The sequence below is a fragment of the Schistocerca gregaria genome, chromosome 7, assembly GCF_023897955.1.
Source record: "Schistocerca gregaria isolate iqSchGreg1 chromosome 7, iqSchGreg1.2, whole genome shotgun sequence".
Classification (NCBI taxonomy): Eukaryota; Metazoa; Arthropoda; class Insecta; order Orthoptera; family Acrididae; genus Schistocerca; species Schistocerca gregaria.
In genome coordinates, this window is record NC_064926.1 from 198,221,590 (window position 1) to 198,242,778 (window position 21,189).

The 21,189-nt window shown below is 39.8% G+C and overlaps 1 protein-coding gene across 6 annotated transcripts in view; it reads left to right on the forward strand.

Annotated features, from left to right (window-relative positions):
• Window positions 1-2,529: 2,529 nt before the first annotated feature.
• Window positions 2,530-21,189, forward strand: part of LOC126281258 (zinc finger protein 572-like) — a 65,569-nt gene continuing 46,909 nt past the window's right edge. For 2 of the 6 annotated variants that reach the window (XR_007551234.1, XM_049980057.1), the window contains exons 1-2: window positions 3,831-4,055; window positions 4,184-4,245. Coding sequence is in view for 3 of the 6 variants with exons in the window: in XM_049980057.1 (XP_049836014.1) it covers window positions 4,230-4,245 (16 nt within the window). In the remaining 3 variants the exon portion in view is untranslated. Of the gene's footprint in view, window positions 2,705-3,824; window positions 4,091-4,183; window positions 4,246-21,189 lie in introns of those variants that run through there. The other 4 variants (XR_007551235.1, XR_007551236.1, XM_049980058.1 and 1 more) reach the window with 4 other exon arrangements.

The following is a 21,189-nucleotide window of genomic DNA, read 5'->3' on the forward strand; positions in this document are numbered from 1 at the left end:
ACTGTACAAAGTTCTGCTAAGTTTAAATTTCAGCAGGTCCACCGCTGATCCATATAAACTCCTGGAAACGGAAAAAAGAACACATTGACACTGGTGTGTCAGACCCACCATACTTGCTCCGGACACTGCGAGAGGGCTGTACAAGCAATGATCACACGCCCGGCACAGCGGACACACCAGGAACCGCGGTGTTGGCCGTCGAATGGCGCTAGCTGCGCAGCATTTGTGCACCGCCGCCGTCAGTGTCAGCCAGTTTGCCGTGGCATACGGAGCTCCATCGCAGTCTTTAACACTGGTAGCATGCCGCGACAGCGTAGACGTGAACCGTATGTGCAGTTGATGGACTTTGAGCGAGGGCGTATAGTTGGCATGCGGGAGGCTGGGTGGACGTACCGCCGAATTGCTCAACACGTGGGGCGTGAGGTCTCCACAGTACATCGATGTTGTCGCCAGTGGTTGGCGGAAGGTGCACGTGCCCGTCGACCTGGGACCGGACCGCAGTGACGCACGGATGCACGCCAAGACCGTAGGATCCTACGCAGTGCCGTAGGGGACCGCACCGCCACTTCCCAGCAAATTAGGGACACTGTTGCTCCTGGGGTATCGGCGAGGACCATTCGCAACCGTCTCCATGAAGCTGAGCACACCGTTAGGCCGTCTTCCGCTCACGCCCCAACATCGTGCAGCCCACCTCCAGTGGTGTCGTGACAGGCGTGAATGGAGGGACGAATGGAGACGTGTCGTCTTCAGCGATGAGAGTCGCTTCTGCCTTGGTGCCAATGATGGTCGTATGCGTGTTTGGCGCCATGCAGGTGAGCGCCACAATCAGGACTGCATACGACCGAGGCACACAGGGCCAACACCCGGCATCATGGTGTGGGGAGTGATCTCCTACACTGGCCGTACACCTCTGATGATCGTCGAGGGGACACTGAATAGTGCACGGTACATCCAAACCGTCATCGAACCCATCGTTCTACCATTCCTAGACCGGCAAGGGAACTTGCTGTTCCTACAGGACAATGCACGTCCGCATATATCCCGTGCCACCCAACGTGCTCTAGAAGGTGTAAGTCAACTACCCTGGCCAGCAAGATCTTCGGATCTGTCCCCCATTGAGCATGTTTGGGACTGGATGAAGCGTCGTCTCACGCGGTCTGCACGTCCAGCACGAACGCTGGTCCAACTGAGGCGCCAGGTGGAAATGGCATGGCAAGCCGTTCCACAGGACTACATCCAGCATCTCTACGATCATCTCCATGGGAGAATAGCAGCCTGCATTGCTGCGAAAGGTAGATATACACTGTACTAGTGCCGACATTGTGCATGATCTGTTGCCTGTGTCTATGTGCCTGTGGTTCTGTCAGTGTGATCATGTGATGTATCTGACCCCAGGAATGTGTCAATAAAGTTTCCCCTTCCTGGGACAATGAATTCACGGTGTTCTTATTTCAATTTCCAGGAGTGTATTTATCACAGAAACCGAGGAAGTGATATATTAATTGTAGCTGTTTACGTAGATGACATGCTGATATTTTGTAACAATATTCAACAGAAAATTGCATTTAAAGAACAACTAAAGGAACAACTTAAACTAAAGGACCTTGGAGATGTATCCAGTTGTCTAGGGATCCGAGTGACAGAGAGATCGGAAGCTTGGACTTTTATGGTTGTATCGGAGTCATTATATAAATCACATTTACGAAAGTATAACATGTAATACAGTTTCCACTCCACTTGACAATAACGAAGTATTAAGTCATGAAATGAGCCCAAAAACAGAGAGAGAAAGAGATGCCATGACAAAAGTCCCATGTAAAGAAGCCGTAGGTAGCTTAATGCATGTACAATTAGGTGTTAGACCAGATCTAGTGTACGCGATTTGTGTTGTGAGTCGGTTTAGTAATAACCCTGGAATATCCCACCGGCAAGCTGTAAAGCGAATGCTAAGATATTTAAATGGAACTAAAGACTTCAAGCTACAATTTTCCAAAGAACATCGTGACATCACAGGTTACACAGATGCTGACTGGGATGGGGACATAGGAGATACAAAATCAACCATTGGTTTTTTATTTATGTTGCAAGGTGAAGCAGTTTCATAGAATAGTAAAAAACAACCAGCAGTAGCTCTCTCGACGACAGAAGCAGAATATACGGCTTTAACTTCGGTATGCCAGGAAGCACTTTGGCTGCAACGTCTGCAAAGAGAGATATACCCTTTCCTAAAGAGTGCCCGATGAGACTGTTTTATGTCAACAAAGATGCAATTGATCTGTCAAAGGCAAGTGGATATAAAGGTCGCACTAAACACATTGACACCAGGCATCATTTCATCAGGGAAAAGGTAGATACAGGAGAAATCATAGTGGAGCAAATTTCCACAAATGGAATGCTTGCAGATATGATGACAAAGCCACTGCTAAGAACCATACATCAGCAACTAACACAAGAATTTGGACACCGAGAATGAAGTACTGAGAGACATCGCTTTGTATAATTTAGAATCTATGCCTCTGTTACATATTTATCTTTGCCGCAGTTGCTATGGACGCTTTTATAGACGTTCCTTTTAACATGGTTGTGTTTTGCCTACCCTCGTGTTACATTCGTTTTGTGCGTCGGCAATAAAAGCATTTATGTTCACTTTCATACCGTAACTGCGTGTTTATTTCAAGTTCAATAACAACAATTTCTTATTATGGTAATGTATTGTGTTTGAAGAATCTTTTTCTCATTCAGTCCGAACTGTAACGACGCAATTGCTGTGTGTCTAGCAATATTACTGTTATGTATATATTTATTTATTTTGATCCAGCATGAACTGATTACAATTTCTTTCCTGTCTTCTGTGTAAGTCAGAGCCCTGCTTACTTAAGTTACACATTATAGACTGGTATTATTATCTACACATTTTTTTCTAAATTTAGTCTGGAGAACAACGTGACATAATGTATTGCTATTGCAGTACATAGATTAAGAAATTTACGGTTTATGACACGGTCTTCAGGTCTGAGATTCACATATTTAGAATTTGTGACTCAGTCTAAGATTCATATTTTTTAGAAAATGGTGTTTTCCATCATACAAGTGTACTAAATCTAAAGACTCATCTACTGAATAAACATAATTGTTGAGGAGCCATAATTTTAATTTCTATTTTTAGTCCTGTAATGGGCGATTTGGAGGCAGGATGGATTCAATTCAGTAGTTTTATGCCTGCACAGTGAGGGCTTTTTTCATAAAATGTGGTTCTATGAGAGAGATTGTGGGGTTTGTCTCTGCCTCAAGTGTTGTGATCGTGTGTTTCTTTATTAAGTGTTCTTTTACCTTTGACTGCCGTAATGATTATCTCAAGTACATACAGAGATCAACAATTGGTACGGTATCTTAAATTGTTTGAACAAATTTCTAAGGTTTTCCTGGCACATATTTCCCATAATTCTAAGTGCCTTCTGTGGGATAATTACCCCATATATCTATCCCATGTAGTGGAACTCCAGCGTAATTACAATTGACTTGCCTTATAATCGTATGCGCTGTCACAAGATCAAAACAAAATAAATATTCAGCAATAGCACTACAGCGCAAAAGACTTATTATATTGCCGTCTCGAAGGATTGAAAGAATATGTAATATCATTATTATACAAGTTGTTTCAGATATTGTAACATGTCATTTACAGGGCTTTAGAAAACTTGACGGCTGTTGGAGCAAACGTTAAGGGAAATGACTTTTAAGTCGTTAGCGGCGTACGTATTTTTCCTTGGGGTGTATTGTTTTCCCCTTTTGAAAGTTGCGCTTCCAACGTCACGCCTGCTGTTAAGAACGGAAATACATCTGCCAAGATGGCGACAGAATTTTTTAGTTTGTAAGCTGTGTGATGAATATATGTAATGTTAAGCCAGACATATCAAAATTGGTTCTGGTTCATTTGTACGTGTGTATAGCGCAAATGTAATGTTTTGACGTTCTGTTAGAGTGCTACTTGTGCGAAGGATATGATGTTTTGTTCAATATAAATGCGGCATTCGGAAGCCATCGACGTGATGATTGTACGTTTTCAACATATATTGTGAATATGAAAGCCGTAAATATCTTTTTGTGATTTACATTTTTTGTATACCACAATCAATGATGTGATATATAACACCAGTTACAGAATAACATTCCTTTTCGGCAGGTTTCAATGCTGCCACCGCTGGAACCCCACAGCCCTGTATTCTGTAATGCAATCATTTACAGGTAAACAAAATTCAATGCTGTTTTATCCAAGTTGGGCCTTGTCAAATTTAACTTTCATGAAAATAAATCGCTTCAGCATTTTTCGTTTTATAATCAGATATTATGAAGGAAGCGTAGCCTTTGTGGTTTTTAAGTCAGTTGTAGACTTTGATGTGACGTGCAATGATTGGTTGTATACAGGCAAACTGTATGAATTGTCGTGACAGAATACAATGCTGGTTTAAAGTTACGTATTGCCCCCCGCCTCCTCCCCACCACTCGTAAGATTGATTGTTGCGACAGACTAATCTGTTGTGCAGCTGGAGATCTAGGTTAGGTAGGAAGGTGACCATTTGGTTGGGACTTGGCGAAGCCAGCGAACGTGAAAGGTGCAAATGTGTTTGTGGTAGCGAGGACTACTGTTTACGTCCAGTATATGCATTGAAATGCGAGAGGATGTTATGCGTATCTTCTACGCAATGCTAATTGCTATCATTCCCAGCTAGTGTTGTTTCAACCCTGTTCGTGACAACAATGCCTCGAACTCTCAGGACAACTCCAGATTTTTGAACTGTTTGTTTACTGCACAGTATTTCCTAATGACTATTATTGGTCCACATTTTCGGACACTGCTGAGGCCCTGTTTACATCCTCCAGTAACACAAGGAAAAAGCAATTCCACAAAGAATATTTCTATAAATGATTACCAGTACATATATCAAAAAGCGCAGTGCTTCTTTCAAAATTATGTTTGCAAATCCCCCCCTCCCCCCAACTCATTACCTATAACTTGGCTTATGTAAGGTTTTGCTTGTTGTCAGGGATCTTTCTGCCACATACTGGTTGATAGTTCTTTAGTGTGCCACAGAGTGATTGCTTCACATGTTTATTTTCATACTTGTGTCAATTTGATGCCCATGTTACTAACAATTCTACTGATGGGCAGATTCAGTGATAAGTGCTAATTATGAGCATCTTCTGGAATTGTCACTGCTGATAGTTCCGGCAGATTGTATGATTTTTGTGATATACAACAAAAAAGCTAGTTTCACAAATCAAAATTATGTTTGCAGATTCCCCCCCCCCCTCCCCCCAACTTATTACCTATAACTTGGCTTATGTAAGGTTTTGCTTGTTGTCAGGGATCTTCCTGCCACATACTGGTTGATAGTTCTTTAGTGTGCCACAGAGTGATTGCTTCACATGTTTATTTTCATACTTGTGTCAATTTGATGCCCATGTTACTAACAATTCTACTGATGGGCAGATTCAGTGATAAGTGCTAATTATGAGCATCTTCTGGAATTGTCACTGCTGATAGTTCCGGCAGATTGTATGATTTTTGTGATATACAACAAAAAAGCTAGTTTCACAAATCATGTGAACACTCAAGGAATGTGCAGGAATGGGTTTCTTGAAAAATGTATTGTGGAATGGTACTTGAACTATATTTACACATCCAATTCACATGTGACCATAGGTCAGATGATGAATTTTATAAGATATGAGTGGTCAACCAGACTGTCACTTGACATCTTGTTAAATAGTATTTGTGTGCAACATGTTAAGGAGTTGTACTGCTCAATGCTGGACACAAATGTTAATTTTCTGAACATGTAAATGGTTTGATGCAAATTGAGTGTTCTGTACGTGACGTTTAAGTGTATTCACAAGTCATCTTACTGTAGGTGCCAAATTGTTTCGTTTTGACAGAGTATTTAAATTTTTTTATGTAGTTCAATTAGGCTTACATGTCGAATGGAACATTTACAAAAGTGTTGTTGCATAGTCCATATCAATTCAGACAGGCTAGGAAAAAATCTTACCTTCCTAGTCTCGGATGTTACTGAATGTTGCATTTGTTAACATGAAGGACTAAGTAAGGAACACACTTTTTTTTTTCTCAAAAAAAAAAAAAAAAAATCTGCTCCAAGATACAGCCCTCCAAAGATGACACTGTGCATACTGTTTTGAAGATGCGAATTTGGGAAAAAATTTTAAAATGCTGTATCTCTTGAGCAGTTTTAGATATTTTGTTGGATTTTTTTATTTGAAAGATAATTGCTTTATGAGTACAAAGAAATCCTCCATTTGGACTTACCTGTCAAAGTTCTTTTACTACGACATTCTGAACTCCCTTTATAATTTATGGACTTTTGAAATTTTTGCCATACATAAAACATGTTTTATTACCACATTATCACATGACAGGCTCATTAAAAACAAAACCTAGCCTTATTTAACATAATTATAGTTTTGAAAGTTGAGTACGAGACTCATTTTTGAAGCATTTTAAATGGTTCCAAAGTGTGTGTGAAAGGTCCAAAAGACTTAAAGGTTTCAATTTATACAATTTCTGTGCAATCTGTTTTGTATTTGAATTAGCCAGTCAATGAACTAAAAATGTGTTCCACTACTTCCTTTGATATAGAGCAATGCCTTCCTCTTGAACCAATAGGAAATGGAGCACTTAGACTCTTCACAACATTGTGAACAGGAAGTGAGTACTGATGGTGTTGTTGCTGTCCTTCAGTTGGAAACCTATAACCAGCAGCTGGTCCATGTGGTAGAATAAAGTTTACTGCAATTTCCTTTAACTCATAACTGGTGTCTATAAACTCTGCAATTTGCCACTCACAGTCATAACATGTCACAAACATCCTCCTCAGATTGTGAATCGGAATATTATCGTGCTATTTCTGAGGTGTTGGCTTAATGAACAAAATTTCTTCTTTCTTGTTCTTTAAAGTTCATACAATATGAGTTCCCCCATCACTTTGAGTCCCAAAATGGGTCTTCTGAATTCCCTTCACATGAGTAGTTTGTTTGGACCATTCTTCTTTTTTCTGCCCACGGAATACTTCAATTTCATCTTTGGACCAAAGAATGAGGGCTGTGGATGTGTAATATTTAATGACTCGTATAATTGTCAGCATTCTGAATTGCAGCAGTATTTAGTTTGGAAAGATTGTTTTGTAGTATGGTGCTTCACTAGGCCTCCTACACCATTACAAGACCCCTTCCCATGACCAGTAGCACTATCTACCTGGTCAGTTGGCACAAGCAACTTACTCAATTCATACAGCTGCTAATGGTTTTTAAAATGACTAGGAGCACGATCATAAGTGATGATCTTCTCTGCCCCTGTTTCAAGACGAAGGATTTTGCACATTGCTAGCAAAGTGTGTGCTTAGTCATGTCCTGTGTCTTCACTTATAATTGCAACAGTTGTGATCTTGTTCTGAAAATATGTCTCTCCTGTAACATTCTGAAAATATGTCTCTCCTGTAACATTCTGAAAATACGTCACTCCTGTAAGAATTGAAACCTGGTCATTACTTCAATGATGCCCTTGTGCTTCTTGTGGTAGGACTACAGACCAGTTCTCAGCAAACTCATAGTGAAGCACTAAACATAGTTCTTCAACCTGTACACACACTTCCACTTCTGCAATGTGTTGTGGCAATATCTTCAGATGCTGGTGTTTTACTGCTTTCACTGACCATTTACCAAGTTCATCAATGAACTGTCAAAGGCAACAGTTTTCTTGCAGATTTCTCTGCTACGTCTCCCAGGCCAAGTGTCTTTAGACAGTCCTTCCTTTCCACAGGAGTTACCACATTCTTGAAACCAACAAGTCTCTCGCTTTATGTCACTGACTACTAATGTAAATTTGGATAGGTGCTCTTATAAATTGCAAAAGTTTCTTTAATACTGGCGAGTCATGTACCTCTTCACTTTCACAACTTTTTGACCTTCAGCTGTTACAGTTATAGTGTCTTTTTTGTTGGCACTGTGGCGAGAATAGTCTCATTTATCTTCCAGATTAAATGACTGCACTATTTGAACTTGAGCTGCTTCTACAGGATGACCATAATAGGGATCTGGTCTTCCATAAACTCCGTTTACAAACCTCATTTCTTGCTTTGTCTAGCATTTACGTTGATACTGATTGCATGTGGTTCAAAATTGTTTTCTTTGGAAATGTCTCTGGAATAATAGTTAAAACTTGCACCTTTTCTCGCAGGATGCACAGTATTAAACAGCTGAATTTGTATTTGTGAAAAATTTGTGGCAAGAGATGCAAGAGTGCTTTGGTTCATTTTCTTCTGAAGATGGAATTTCTGCTTTGAAGAGTGTGGTCAGTTTTGATGTCATCCATAGCTTTAGTAATTTCTCTGCACTTTCTTGATGCATAGAGCTTGTGACTCGACTTCACTGACCACAGTTTCTTAACAGGACCAACACCTACCTCTGTAGTTGACTGATTCAGAGTATGTAATTCTTCTTCTGTCGATGCAAGATCTGCACCATGGGAGGCTTCACATTTTTCAGGTACTGTCATAGTTATTCTGTCAAAACATTAGAACACAAAAAGTCGTCACTGGGAACATCTTCACTTTGAAACAATGCCTTCAAATGAGAACACTTATTCCCAACCTGAACAAAGTATGTTTTTTTGTTTGTCTTATGTATCACTCTTTTATGGATATGCAAATAGTCAGCACACTTCACTCTCCTGTGACCTCAGTCAGAAGATATTTCAAACAGTACTTTTCACAAAACACACTGCAACTGTGTCAACTGTCAAATTCCTCATGAAAAATACAGAACTGACTGGATGGTCTCAGAATTCTTAGAAGCCTCTTCAGTAAACAAATTAGCAGTGAGTACAGAAACCTGCAATGAACAACCACGATAAGGAAACTCACAAGAAACTACAACAAAGTGTAAGAAATATCTGCAACAAAGACGATAGAAATAAACATTGTAACAAAGAAATTAGTAAGAAACAACTTCAGTGAAGAAATACATTAGGCTACCCTTGAAAGAAAGAAAAAATAATAAAATCTGCCCAACTGGGAAGCTATCCTTTATAGAGAATGTAATACTAAATGGTACTAATCAACAGAAAAAAATCTAACTTTTCTTGATTGGCACTTTTGAAACAACTTTTTTTTCTGTAAATTATAAAAAGAATTCAAAAGGCAACAGTAAAAGAACTTTTACAGATATGTCAGATACGGAGGATACCATTGTAATATAAAACAATTATCTTTCAAATAACAAAAACTATTACCCGAGTTGGGGTTGTCTCCAAGAAATGTTGCTGTTGGTTTGGAGCCAGTCAACATATTAATTGGCTTCATTTCATGCAGCTTTTAACTTGACAACACAAATTTCATTTACACGCTGTGTAAATTGGAATTTTAAAATGTATGTTAATGTTTATCTCATTTTCATTTTATAGTATACTTTTGATTACCATGAAATACCTGTAACTGTCTAATTTGAATCACTCCGTTTCTCGAAATTTATTAATGTGTTCTGTAACTCCAGAATTGTTTTATGTATATTGTTAAATAGCTTGCCCATAGGTAAGAAGTTGTTTATATATGAAGTCTTAACAGGTTGTCAGCCGAGTAGAGTTGTCGTCTCGTAGTAACGTTTCGATGGAATGCGTCTCCAGCATCTTCAGGCGAAGTGTCAGGATATTGTTGATCGCGGGCTTATATCTCTGCCGGACGCATCCCCACTGCCACCGGCCGATCCAGGCGCATCGGGCGATTCCGTGGGCGCGTGATTGGCCGGCCGCGGGAAGTGGAGAGCGGTCCAGCAGATATCCCGACAATTCGCCTGAAGATGATGGAGATGCAGTCCATCGAAACGTTGCTACGAGACGATGATGCTACTCGGCTGACAAATCGGAAGACTTCATATATGAAATTCACCGAGAAAGCCTGCACTCACATATAAGAAATTGTTTGTTCATATGCAGATATCTCTCAGAACTGTATTGTACACGAAACAGTGTGTGTAGGGGGGGGGGGGGGGGAGGAGGAGGTTATATACTCTCATCAGGATTGTGTATGGTATTGTGACTAAATTCCTTGTGGTGAGAGGGACAAAAATAATTGTGGCATTTTTCTTGTACTATTCTCATCAGTGAGTAATCTTTATCTAGCATAACTTGATTGCCTTTATGGTTTATCTGCAGTAATTAGATAATATGTGAAGCACTTGAATGTTGCTTGATGCTCTGCAGAAATTTACTTGAGGTGGAGCATATGGGAGGTGAGGCAAGATTCAAAATGCCTTTTTTTATATACTGTATTTGGTAAGTTTCCATGCCGAAGAGCTCTGGACAAAACACGTTTGTCAGAGTTAAGTGTGAATCAAAGGAAGGTGATTTTGATTAATAGATGCCTCAACTTTTTGCATGAATAATACCATATTCTCTGTTAGAAGGCAGTGTATCTCCTCTGTTAGAAGCTAGTGGAAAAGGGTAAAACAAATCACAAGATTCTGGAGTGTAGGTCTTGTTCCATGTGAGTATTTTTTTCCTTCAGTGTTGTTTTAGCTCGATGCTGTTCTGTGAAGCACTGTGAGAAAAACCTTGCTGTTTTCGTCTTTGGTATACAGTTGTCTAGTTGGCTAAAAGATGTAGTGCAACTGTTACAGTAATCAAATTCTGTGTAATGAACATCATTTAATAATGCTGTGGAATATGTATGCCCTACATCTTACATACTTTTCAAATTTGTGAGTTGTTAGCTGTGCATACGTATTGTGTGTGCACTCTAAGAAGGCTATTGGTGAAGTGGTTAACAGGACTACTTGATCTGACTGAAACAAAAAGACATCAGACCATTTTAAATGGATTTCTGGCCACTGCTACTTGAATTAGCATATAATACCGTTTAGGTCATCAACACATGCAAGAGCAGAAATATATGTGTAATTGACTTTCTAATCACATTTATCAACATGTTAGATTAATTAAACACAGCGTTGTCTGCTATTTGAAGTTGATAGCAGTTCGAGATGGGTCAGTACCGATTACTAGCATCCAACAGGAAAAGGGTTCACAAAACAACTGTCCAATGCCATTGACAACCATCTTTTATAGAATCTTAGAACATATTCTGAGCTCATACAAAATTGAGTATATTGAACAGAATGACCTTTATGCCAATCAGCACAGTCTGGAAACATATGTGGTGTGAAACACAACTTGCACTTTTCTCACATGACATCCTGAATACCGTGGATCAAGGCAAGTCAGACTGAAGCAGTATCTCTTGGCTCCTGATAGGCCTTTGACTCTCCTCCACATTTGCCCTTATTGTCAGGCGTATCATTGTGTGGGATATTAAGTGAAGTCTGTCACTGGATTGAGGCTCCCGTGATAGGGAGGATATAGTATGTTGTCTTGGGTGGAGATTCATCATCAGCTGTAGAAGTAAGTTAAGCGTGCCCTAGGGTACTGTGTCAAGACCCTTGCTGTTCATACTGAATGATTGTGTAGACAGTGTGAATGCAGCCAGACCTTGGTCGGATTTCAAAATAGTGTGAAGATTGCCAGCTTGCTTTTAATGTATAATAATCTAAAATTATGCTTTTCACAAAAGAAAGAAAAATATACGATTCCTATAAATACAAAATCAATGAGTCACATTTGCAATCTGTGGACCCCTACAAATGAGTCGGGATAACAGTTTGTAGGGATATGAAATGTAATGACCACGTAGATTCAATTCTAAGCAATTCTAATAGCACCGAGCGAGGTGGCACAGTGGTTAGACACTGGACTCGCATTCGGGAGGACGACGGTTGAATCCTGCATCTGGCCATCGAGATTTTCCATGATTTCCCTAAATTGCTCCAGGCAAATGCTGAGATGGTTCCATTCAAAGGGCACGGCCGACTTACCTCCCCGTCCTTCCCTAATTTGATGAGACCGATGACCTTGCTGTCTGGTCTCCTTCCCAAAATAACCCAACCCTATGATAGCAGACTTCAGTTCAGTGGCATCCAAAGGACTAAAAGGGGATATTGATGAAATATAAAGAAGGGCACCACGAATGGCCACAGGTTTGTTTGGCACCCAACAAGCATCAATGAAATTCTGAAAAACCTGAATTGGCAGACATCTGAAGAAAGGTTCTAACTATCCTGTGGAAACATATATGGTCTGCCACGGTAGCTGCATGGTCAGTGCGGGGGATTGGTAACTGAAGGGGCCCAGGCTTGATTCCAGGTTGGGTCAGAGATTTCTCTGCTCGGGATCTGGACGTTGTGTTGTCCCACATTCGTATCATAATAATTAACATTCCACTATTGAGATGGCTGTATAGGCATGTCCCAAAAACCAGCAAATTAAAAAAATATGTGAGTGCAAAGTTTCAAAAACCAGTTTTGATTGAAGAAACCAGAATATTCTACAACCCCCCTACATGTCACTCTGAAATGGAACTGCGGATGGCAAAGAGATTAGTGTGGTTTGGGAAATGTATAATGTGGATTGCTTATAGTTTAAATATTTGCACACTTACAAAAGTTGAAAGTTCTGTTCACTATTTTAGAGATGAAATGTCGCCAAAAACATTCGTGAAATTTACATCACTTGTAGATCTTCATTGTTGAGGTGTAGTTTTGCTGCTGCACATACTCCAGAGCTCTTCTGCTGTGCTGCTGTACAAAAATCATTGTGTAGTATATGAAATAAATTCCAGGCACAGATTTTACATAAAACTGCTTTATTCACACACAAGATGTTTGGTCGCAAAAAAAATATATAAAACAAAGTCCTACATGCTGTTCTGTTGAAGGTTGGTAACAAATTGCCCTCCTGCTGTATGCAAACTGCTGGTGTGTATATGATTTACAACAAACCTTGACAATCATGATTTACGAATTTTAAGCAAGTCAGTTAAAAGTGTGTCACAAAATTAATTCACATACATAGAAAAATAACAAAAATAATGCTTTACAATTTTGAGTGGATGCAAACATTAAGAATTCCAAAGTAGCTTAAAAGGTCCAGAAAATAATAATGCATATTGCATTTTAGTTAATTACAGTTGAAAGAAAGACCGGAAAGTGTTGCTACCATGTGAATGGATTCCAAATAATATGTTTATCAAAAATAGCTTTCCGATTTGTCGAAAGTAAATTTGTAAGCTGCAAGCTCTGTACTCATTGGTGTAACAAGTTTAGATCAGTTACCTAGTAATTTTTTAAAACAAAATATTTTAGCACGTTCACTAACTTGTTACTGAGTGCAGAATACAATAGCAAACTCAGATTTTACTTAAGTTCCCTCAAACATACTAATTAGTGGTATAGGTGCATTGTAACATACTACATTAAACCGTTGTTGTTGTTGTTGTTGTTGTTGTTGTTGTCTTCAGTCCACAGACTGGTTTGATGCAGCTCTCCATTCTGCCCTATCCTGCGCAAGCTTCTTCATTTCCAAGTACCTACTGCAACCTACATCCTTCTGAATCTGCTTAATGTATTCATCTCTTGGTCTCCCTCTATGATTTTTACCCTCTGAGGGGCTTTCAAATACTAAATTGGTGATCCCTTGCTGCCTCGGAACATGTCCTACCAACTGATCCCTTCTTCTATTCAAGTTGTGCCACAAATTACTCTTCTTCTCAATTATATTCAGTACCTCCTCAGTAGTTACATGATCTATCCATCTAATCTTCAGCATTCTTCTATAGCACCACATTTCGAAAGCTTCTAATCTCTTCTTGTCCAAACTATTTATCGTCCACGTTTCACTTCTGTACATGGCCACACTCCACACAAATACTTTCAGAAATGTCTTCCTGACACTTAAATCTATACTCAGTGTTAAAAAATTCCTCTCCTTCAGAAACGCTTTCCTTGCCATAGCCAGTCTACATTTTATATCGTCTCTACTTTGACCATAATCAGTTGTTTTTGCTTCCCAAATAGCAAAACGTGTCTACTACTTTAAGTGGCTTATTTCCTAATCTAATTCTGTCATCATCACCTGATTTAATTTGAGTACATTCCATTATCCTCTTTTTGCTTTGGTTTATGTATATCTTATATCCTCCTCTCAAGATACTGTCCATTCCATTCATTTGCCCTTCCAGGTCCTTTGCTGTCTCTGACATAATGACAATGTCATCAGCAAACCTCAAAATTTTTATTTCTTCTACGTGGATTTTAATTCCTACTCCAAGCGTTTCTTTCATTTCCTATACTGCTTGCTCAATATTCAGACTGAATAACATCAGGGATAGGCTACAGCCCTGTCTCGATCCCTTCCCAACCACTGCTTCCCTTGCATGTCCCTCGACTTTTAATAGCTGCCATCTGGTTTCTATACAAATTGTTAATATTCTTTCGTTCCCTGTATTTGATCTCTGCCAGCTTTAGAATCTGAAAGAGAGTTTTCCAGTCAGCATTGTCAAAAACTTTCTCTAAGTCTACAAATGCTAGAAACGTAGGTTTACCTTTCCTTAACCTATCTTCTGAGACGAGTTGTAGGGTCAGTATTGCCTCACGTGTTCCAACATTTATACAGAATCCAAACTAATCTTCCCCTAGGTCAGCTTCTACCATGTTTTCAATTTGTCTGTAAAGAATTTGTGTTTGTATTTTGCGTCCGTGACTTATTAAACCGATAGTCAACACCTGCTTTCTTTGGGATTGGAATTACTATACTCCCAAGGCTATCAGTAGTTCTAACAGAAAGTTGTCTACTCTTAGGGCTTTGTTTCGACTCGCATCTTTCAGTGCTCTGTCAAGTTCTTCACGTAGTATCATATCTCCCATTTCATCTTCATCTACGTCCTCTTCCATTTCCATAATTTTTCCCTCCAGTTCATCGCCCTTGTGTAGGCCCTCTGTATACTTCTTCCACCTTTCTGATTTCCCTTCCTTGCTTAGGACTGGTTTTCCATCTGACCTCTTCATATTCATTGAAGTTGTTCTCTTTTCTTCAAAGGTTTCTCTAATTTTCCTGTAGGCAGTATCTATCTTACCCCTAGTGATATATGCCTCTACATCCTTACATTTGTCCTCTAGCCACCCCTGCTTAACCATTTTTGAGATGTTTGTATTCCTTTTTGCCTGCTTCATTTACTGCATTTTTATATTTTCTCCTTTCATCAGTTAAATTCAGTATCTCTTCTGTTACCCAAGGATTTCTACTCATCTTTTTACTTACTTGATCCTCTGCCGCCTTCACTATTTCATCTCTCTTAGCTACCCATTCTTCTTCTACTGTATTTCTTTCCCCCATTCATGTCAACCGTTCCCTAATGATTTCTCTGTAACTCTCTACAACCTCTGGTTCTTTCAGTTTATCCAGGTCCTGCCTCCTTAAATTCCTATATTTTTGTAGTTTCTTCAGTTTTAGTCTACTACAGTTCATAACCAATAAATTGTGGTCAGAGTCCACATCTGCCCCTGGAAATGTCTTACAATTTAAAATCTGGTTCCTAAATCTCTGTCTTACCTTTATATATATCTGAAACCTTCCAGTGTCTCTACGCCTCGTCCACGTATACAACCTTCTTTCATAATTCTTAAACCAAGTGTTATCTATGATTAAGTTATGCTCTGTGCAAAATTCTACCAGGTGGCTACCTCTTTCATTCCTTACCTCCATTCCATATTCACCTACTACTTTTCCTCCTCTTCCTTATCAAATTCGAGTCCCCCATGACTATTAAATTTTTGTCTCCCCTCACTGACTGAATTATCTGTTTTATCTCTTCATACATTTCTTCATTCTCTTTGTTATCTGTGGAGCTAGCTGGCTTCCCCACCCATGGCAAGGTCCATGGTTCATGGAGAGGGATTAAACAATTAACTAAACATAAAATAAATGTAATCTGTTTGGGGGATGCAAATGATGCTCAAGGGGCTGTTCTATTAAAACCCACATAGGAATTGTGAAGACAAGATTGACTAATTGCTGTGTGGACAAAGGCATTTAAGCAAGCATTCTTCCCATGCTCCATGCACAAATGGAATGGGAAGAACCTCTGTTATGAAGCACCATGACAAGTATCATTTTCCATGTGTTTCTTTGGTTTGCAGAGTATAGATGTAAAATCTTCTAAGAGTCCGCATATACTGTTGTTATACTGAAAAGACATACCAGGTGCTTCTTTTGTCAAAATTGTGTGAACTTCATTTACAGGTCTTCAAATATATATATATATATATATATATATATATATATATATATATATATATATATATATATATTTTCTCTTCTTTGTCAAGTCGGAGTGCACAGTGTGGAGCTACCCCAGGGTGACTCTTAGCAACCTGAATGCATGAAGCATTAAATACATTAATTTTGCTCTTGTAAAAAGTAATAAAACTTATAGAGACTTGTAATTTTTTCTGAAAACACAAGTAGAAGTGTTGTGCAAAATGAACAGTGTTGTGCCTTATGTTGACTGTGAGCTGGATAAAAAAGTGTGTATTAATGGTTCAGAATGCATGTCTTATTTTTCAGACTATTGATGATTTTGCACAGAAGTTTTGCTATGATTGACCGAAATACACTTATTGTATGACAACCACTTTCTATGGGGGCCAATTCAGCGATCTGCCGTGTAAAATTACTTGTCTCCAAGAGTGAGTTTGTATCCAATAAGCACAGACAATTGACAATAACAAATAGATAGGCTGCTTTGTTTGAGCACTATTCAGCAAGGTTTGTTTCTCCCTTGAGTTTAAATCAATGCAGAAACGCAGGTGCACTTGAGAAGAGTTTCTCATAAGTGGCGTGACAACTATATAAACCTAAGTTGTACAGCAGTTGCTAAAGCTACGAGGGTGAGTCAAATGAAAACCTTAAATATTTTTTAAAATATTATTTATTGTGCAGAAGTGGTACAAAGCTGTATCACTTTTCACCATAATCTCCCCCACGCTCAATGCAAGTCCTCCAGTGCTTACAAATTGCATAAATTCCTTTAGAAAAAAATTCTTTTGGTTTTCTACGCAACCACTCGTGCACTGCGTGGCGTATCTTTTCATCAGAATGGAACTCTCATTTTGTCTTTGAGGATCCAAACATATGGAAATCACTTGGGGCAAGGTGTGATGAGTATAGTGGATGAGGAAGACACTCAAAATGCAGGTCTGTGATTGTTGCAACTGTCGTATGGGCAGTGTGGGGCCTTGCATTATCTATTGCAAAAGGACACCTACTGACAGCAATTTACGTCACTTTGATTTGATTGTAGGCCACAGATTTTTTTTTTTACGATATCTGTGAATGTTGCACTGGTGACAGTGGTCCCTCTAGGCATGTAATGCTCCAAAATGATACCTTTTTCGTCGTAAAAGAGAGTCACCATAATCTTCCCTGGTGATGGTTGTGTTCGAAACTTCTTTGGTTTCGGTGATGAGGAATGGCAACATTCTTTGCTTGCTCTCTTCGTTTCCACTTGGTGGAAGTGAACCCAGGTTTTGTCCCCAGTAACGATTCTCGCAAGGAAGCCATCACCTTCTCGTTCAAATCGCCGAAGTAGTTCTTCACAAGCATCAACACATCATTCTCTCATTTCAGGAGTCAACTGTCATGGCACCCATCTTGCAGACACTGTGTGAAACAGGTGCACATCATGCACAGTGTGGTGTGCTGTGACCCCTGACTAGTCTGTAAACATGCTGCAATGTCATTCAGTGTCACTCGGCAGTTTTCATTCACTATGGCTTAAACTACTACAATCTTCTGTGGAGTCACAGTTCGTTGTGCCTGACCTGGACGAGGAGCATCTTCCACTGAAGTCACACCATTTGTGAACCTCCTATTCCATTCGTAGACTTGCTGCTGTGACAAACATGCATCACTGTACTGAACCTTCATTCGTCGATGAAGGTTTCACACCTTCACTAAGCAAAAACTGAATAACAGAACACAGTTCTTCCCTGGTGTAAGTTGCAAATGGGGCGGCCATCTTTATACTGATACGGTGACGGTATGTGTGCATCTGCACTATGCTGCCACCTACAGGCCATTCTGCACGCTGTTTGTAGCACACTTACCAACTTACAGGATAACAGCACAAATTTAAGGTTTTCATTTGACTTACCCTCGTATAATATTTACCATTGTTGTAGTCTGTGTCAGTTTAGAATTGCCTAAATCTGCAGTTTAATGAAATTGCAGATCATAGTGTCTTGTAGTGTAAGAAAATTCAACAATGAATAAAAATGATCGTCATAGAGGGATAAAAAATTAAATTCAAATGTTGGAGATTTATATTAATAAATGTTGTATTCCATGTTTAATCTATTATACAGTGTGTACCACATAACACCAGTACACCTCATGCCTGAGAGTGAAGTAACAGTGAACTAACTAAAAAAGAATCGGTAATGTTTAAAAAAGAAGACTGGTCCCCTTTTAATAAGATATGCTCGTTGGCTGTGGGCATCCAGGCGTTGCTGACTTTGTGTGATGACGTTACTCTTAACGTGCTGTAATTCTGCTGATGTGATGTTGTTAATTTATCTAGTAATCTGTTTAAGATAATTTATTGTGCGAGGATTGCCAACGTACACTTTGCTTTTCTAGTGTGTCCCATGAATAAAAATCGCACAGTGTTTTAGTCCAGGGGCCTTGAGGGCCAGATGCCTCTCCTGGCAAGTCTGTCTTCAGGGAACACATTGGTGATGTGGGCCATACCTTAGTTGGATGTGTGTGTGGTTCTCCATCTGGTTGAAATACTGCATATAGCCTCTTTGCATCAGTTAATTGTGCGTAGAGAAAGTAAAAAATCTGGTACTGTTTAAGGTGTGACTGAAAAATATGGGGCCAATAATTGCATGCCAGACAAACACCTATCTCCTCTGAGTTAAGAGGTTCCTCATGCAAAATATGAGGATTGTCCTGAGACCATTATCTGCAATCCTTGGAGTCTACATTATCTGACAAATGAAACCAAGCCTTGTCCAACATAAAGTAAAGTGAGTAAAGTTAGTATTTGTTATTAAATAGCCAGTTATAATAATGAACTCTAATGGAACATGTCTTTACGTAATACTCCACAACATCAGTTCGCTGCTCTAATGCAAACTGCCCCATTTCTGTAACAAGTCAACGAGACGAACTTTTTGTAACTGACACACGAACACGCAGCTCCACTCAACTCTCTGATAAAATGCAGTGTAGTTAACTTTTGAGACAGTTTTACCACTTCACAACAATTCTGCATCTACATCTACATCCATACTCCGCAAGCCACCTGATGGTGTGTGGCGGAGGGTACCCTGAGTACCTCTATTGGTTCTCCCTTCTATTCCAGTCTCGTATAGTACGTGGAAAGAAGGATTGCCGGTATGCTTCTGTGTCGGCTCTAATCTCTCTGATTTTATCCTCATGGTCTCTTCGCGAGATATACGTAGGAGGGAGTAATATACTGCTTGACTCTTCGGTGAAGGTAAGTTCTCGAAACTTTAACAAAAGCCCGTACCGAGCTACTGAGCGTCTCTCCTGCAGAGTCTTCCACTGGAGTTTATCTATCATCTCCATAACACTTTCGCGATTACTAAATGATCCTATAATGAAGCGCACTGCTCTCCGTTGGATCTTCTCTATCTCTTCTATCAACCTATCTGGTGCGGATCCCACACTGCTGAGCAGTATTCAAGCATTGGGTGAACAAGCGTACTGTAACCTACTTCCTTTGTTGTCGGATTGCATTTCCTTAGGATTCTTCCAATGAATCTCAGTCTGGCATCTGCTTTACCGACAATCAACTTTATATGATCATTCCATTTTAAATCACTCCTAATGCGTACTCCCAGATAATTTATGGAATTAACTGTTTCCAGTTGCTGACCTGCTATTTTGTAGCTAAATGATAAGGGACCTATCTTTCTATGTATTCGCATCACATTACACTTGTCTACATTGAGATTCAATTGCCATTCCCTGCACCATGCGTCAATTCGCTGCAGATCCTCCTGCATTTCAGTACAATTTTCCATTGTTACAACCCCTCGATGTACCACAGCATCATCCGCAAAAAGCCTCAGTGAACTTCTGATGTCATCCACCAGGTCATTTATGTATATTGTGAATAGCAACGGTCCTACGACACTCCCCTGTGGCACTCCCGAAATCACTCTTACTTCGGAAGACTTCTCTCCATTGAGAATGACATGCTGCGTTCTGTTATCTAGGAACTCCTCAATCCAATCACACAATTGATCTGATAGTCCGTATGCTCTTACTTTGTTCATTAGACGACTGTGGGGAACTGTGTCAAACGCCTTTCGGAAGTCAAGAAACACGGCATCTACCTGTGAACTCGTGTCTAAGGCCCTCTGAGTCTCGTGGACGAATAGCGCGAGCTGGGTTTCACACGACCGTCTTTTTCGAAACCCATGCTGATTCCTACAGAGTAGATATCTAGTCTCCAGAAAAGACATTATACTCGAACATAATACGTGTTCCAAAATTCTACAACTGATCGACGTTAGAGATATAGGTCTATAGTTCTGCACATCTGTTCGTCGTCCCTTCTTGAAAACGGGGATGACTCTTCGGAATGCTTCGCTCTTCTAGAGATCTACGGTACACCGCTGCAAGAAGGGGGGCAAGTTCCTTCGCGTACTCTGTGTAAAATCGAACTGGTATCCCATTAGGACCAGCGGCCTTTCCTCGTTTGAGCGATTTTAATTGTTTCTCTATCCCTCTGTCGTCTATTTCGATATGTACCATTTTGTCAACTGTGCGACAATCTAGAGAAGGAAGCACAGTGCAGTCTTCCTCTGTGAAACAGCTTTGGAAGAAGACATTTAGTATTTTGGCCTTTAGTCTGTCATCCTCTGTTTCAGTACCATTTTGATCACAGAATGTGTGGACATTTTGTTTTGATCCACCTACTGCTTTGACATAGGACCAAAATTTCTTAGGATTTTCTGCCAAGTCAGTACATAGAACTTTACTTCGAATTCATCGAAAGCCTCTCGCATAGCCCTCCTCACACTACATTTCGCTTCTCGTAATTTTTGTTTGTCTGCAAGGCTTTGGCTATGTTTATGTTTGCTGTGAAGTTCCCTTTGCTTCCGCAGCAGTTTTCTAACTCGGTTGTTGTACCACGGTGGCTCTTTCCCATCTCTTACGATCTTGCTTGGCACATACTCATCTAATGCATATTGTAC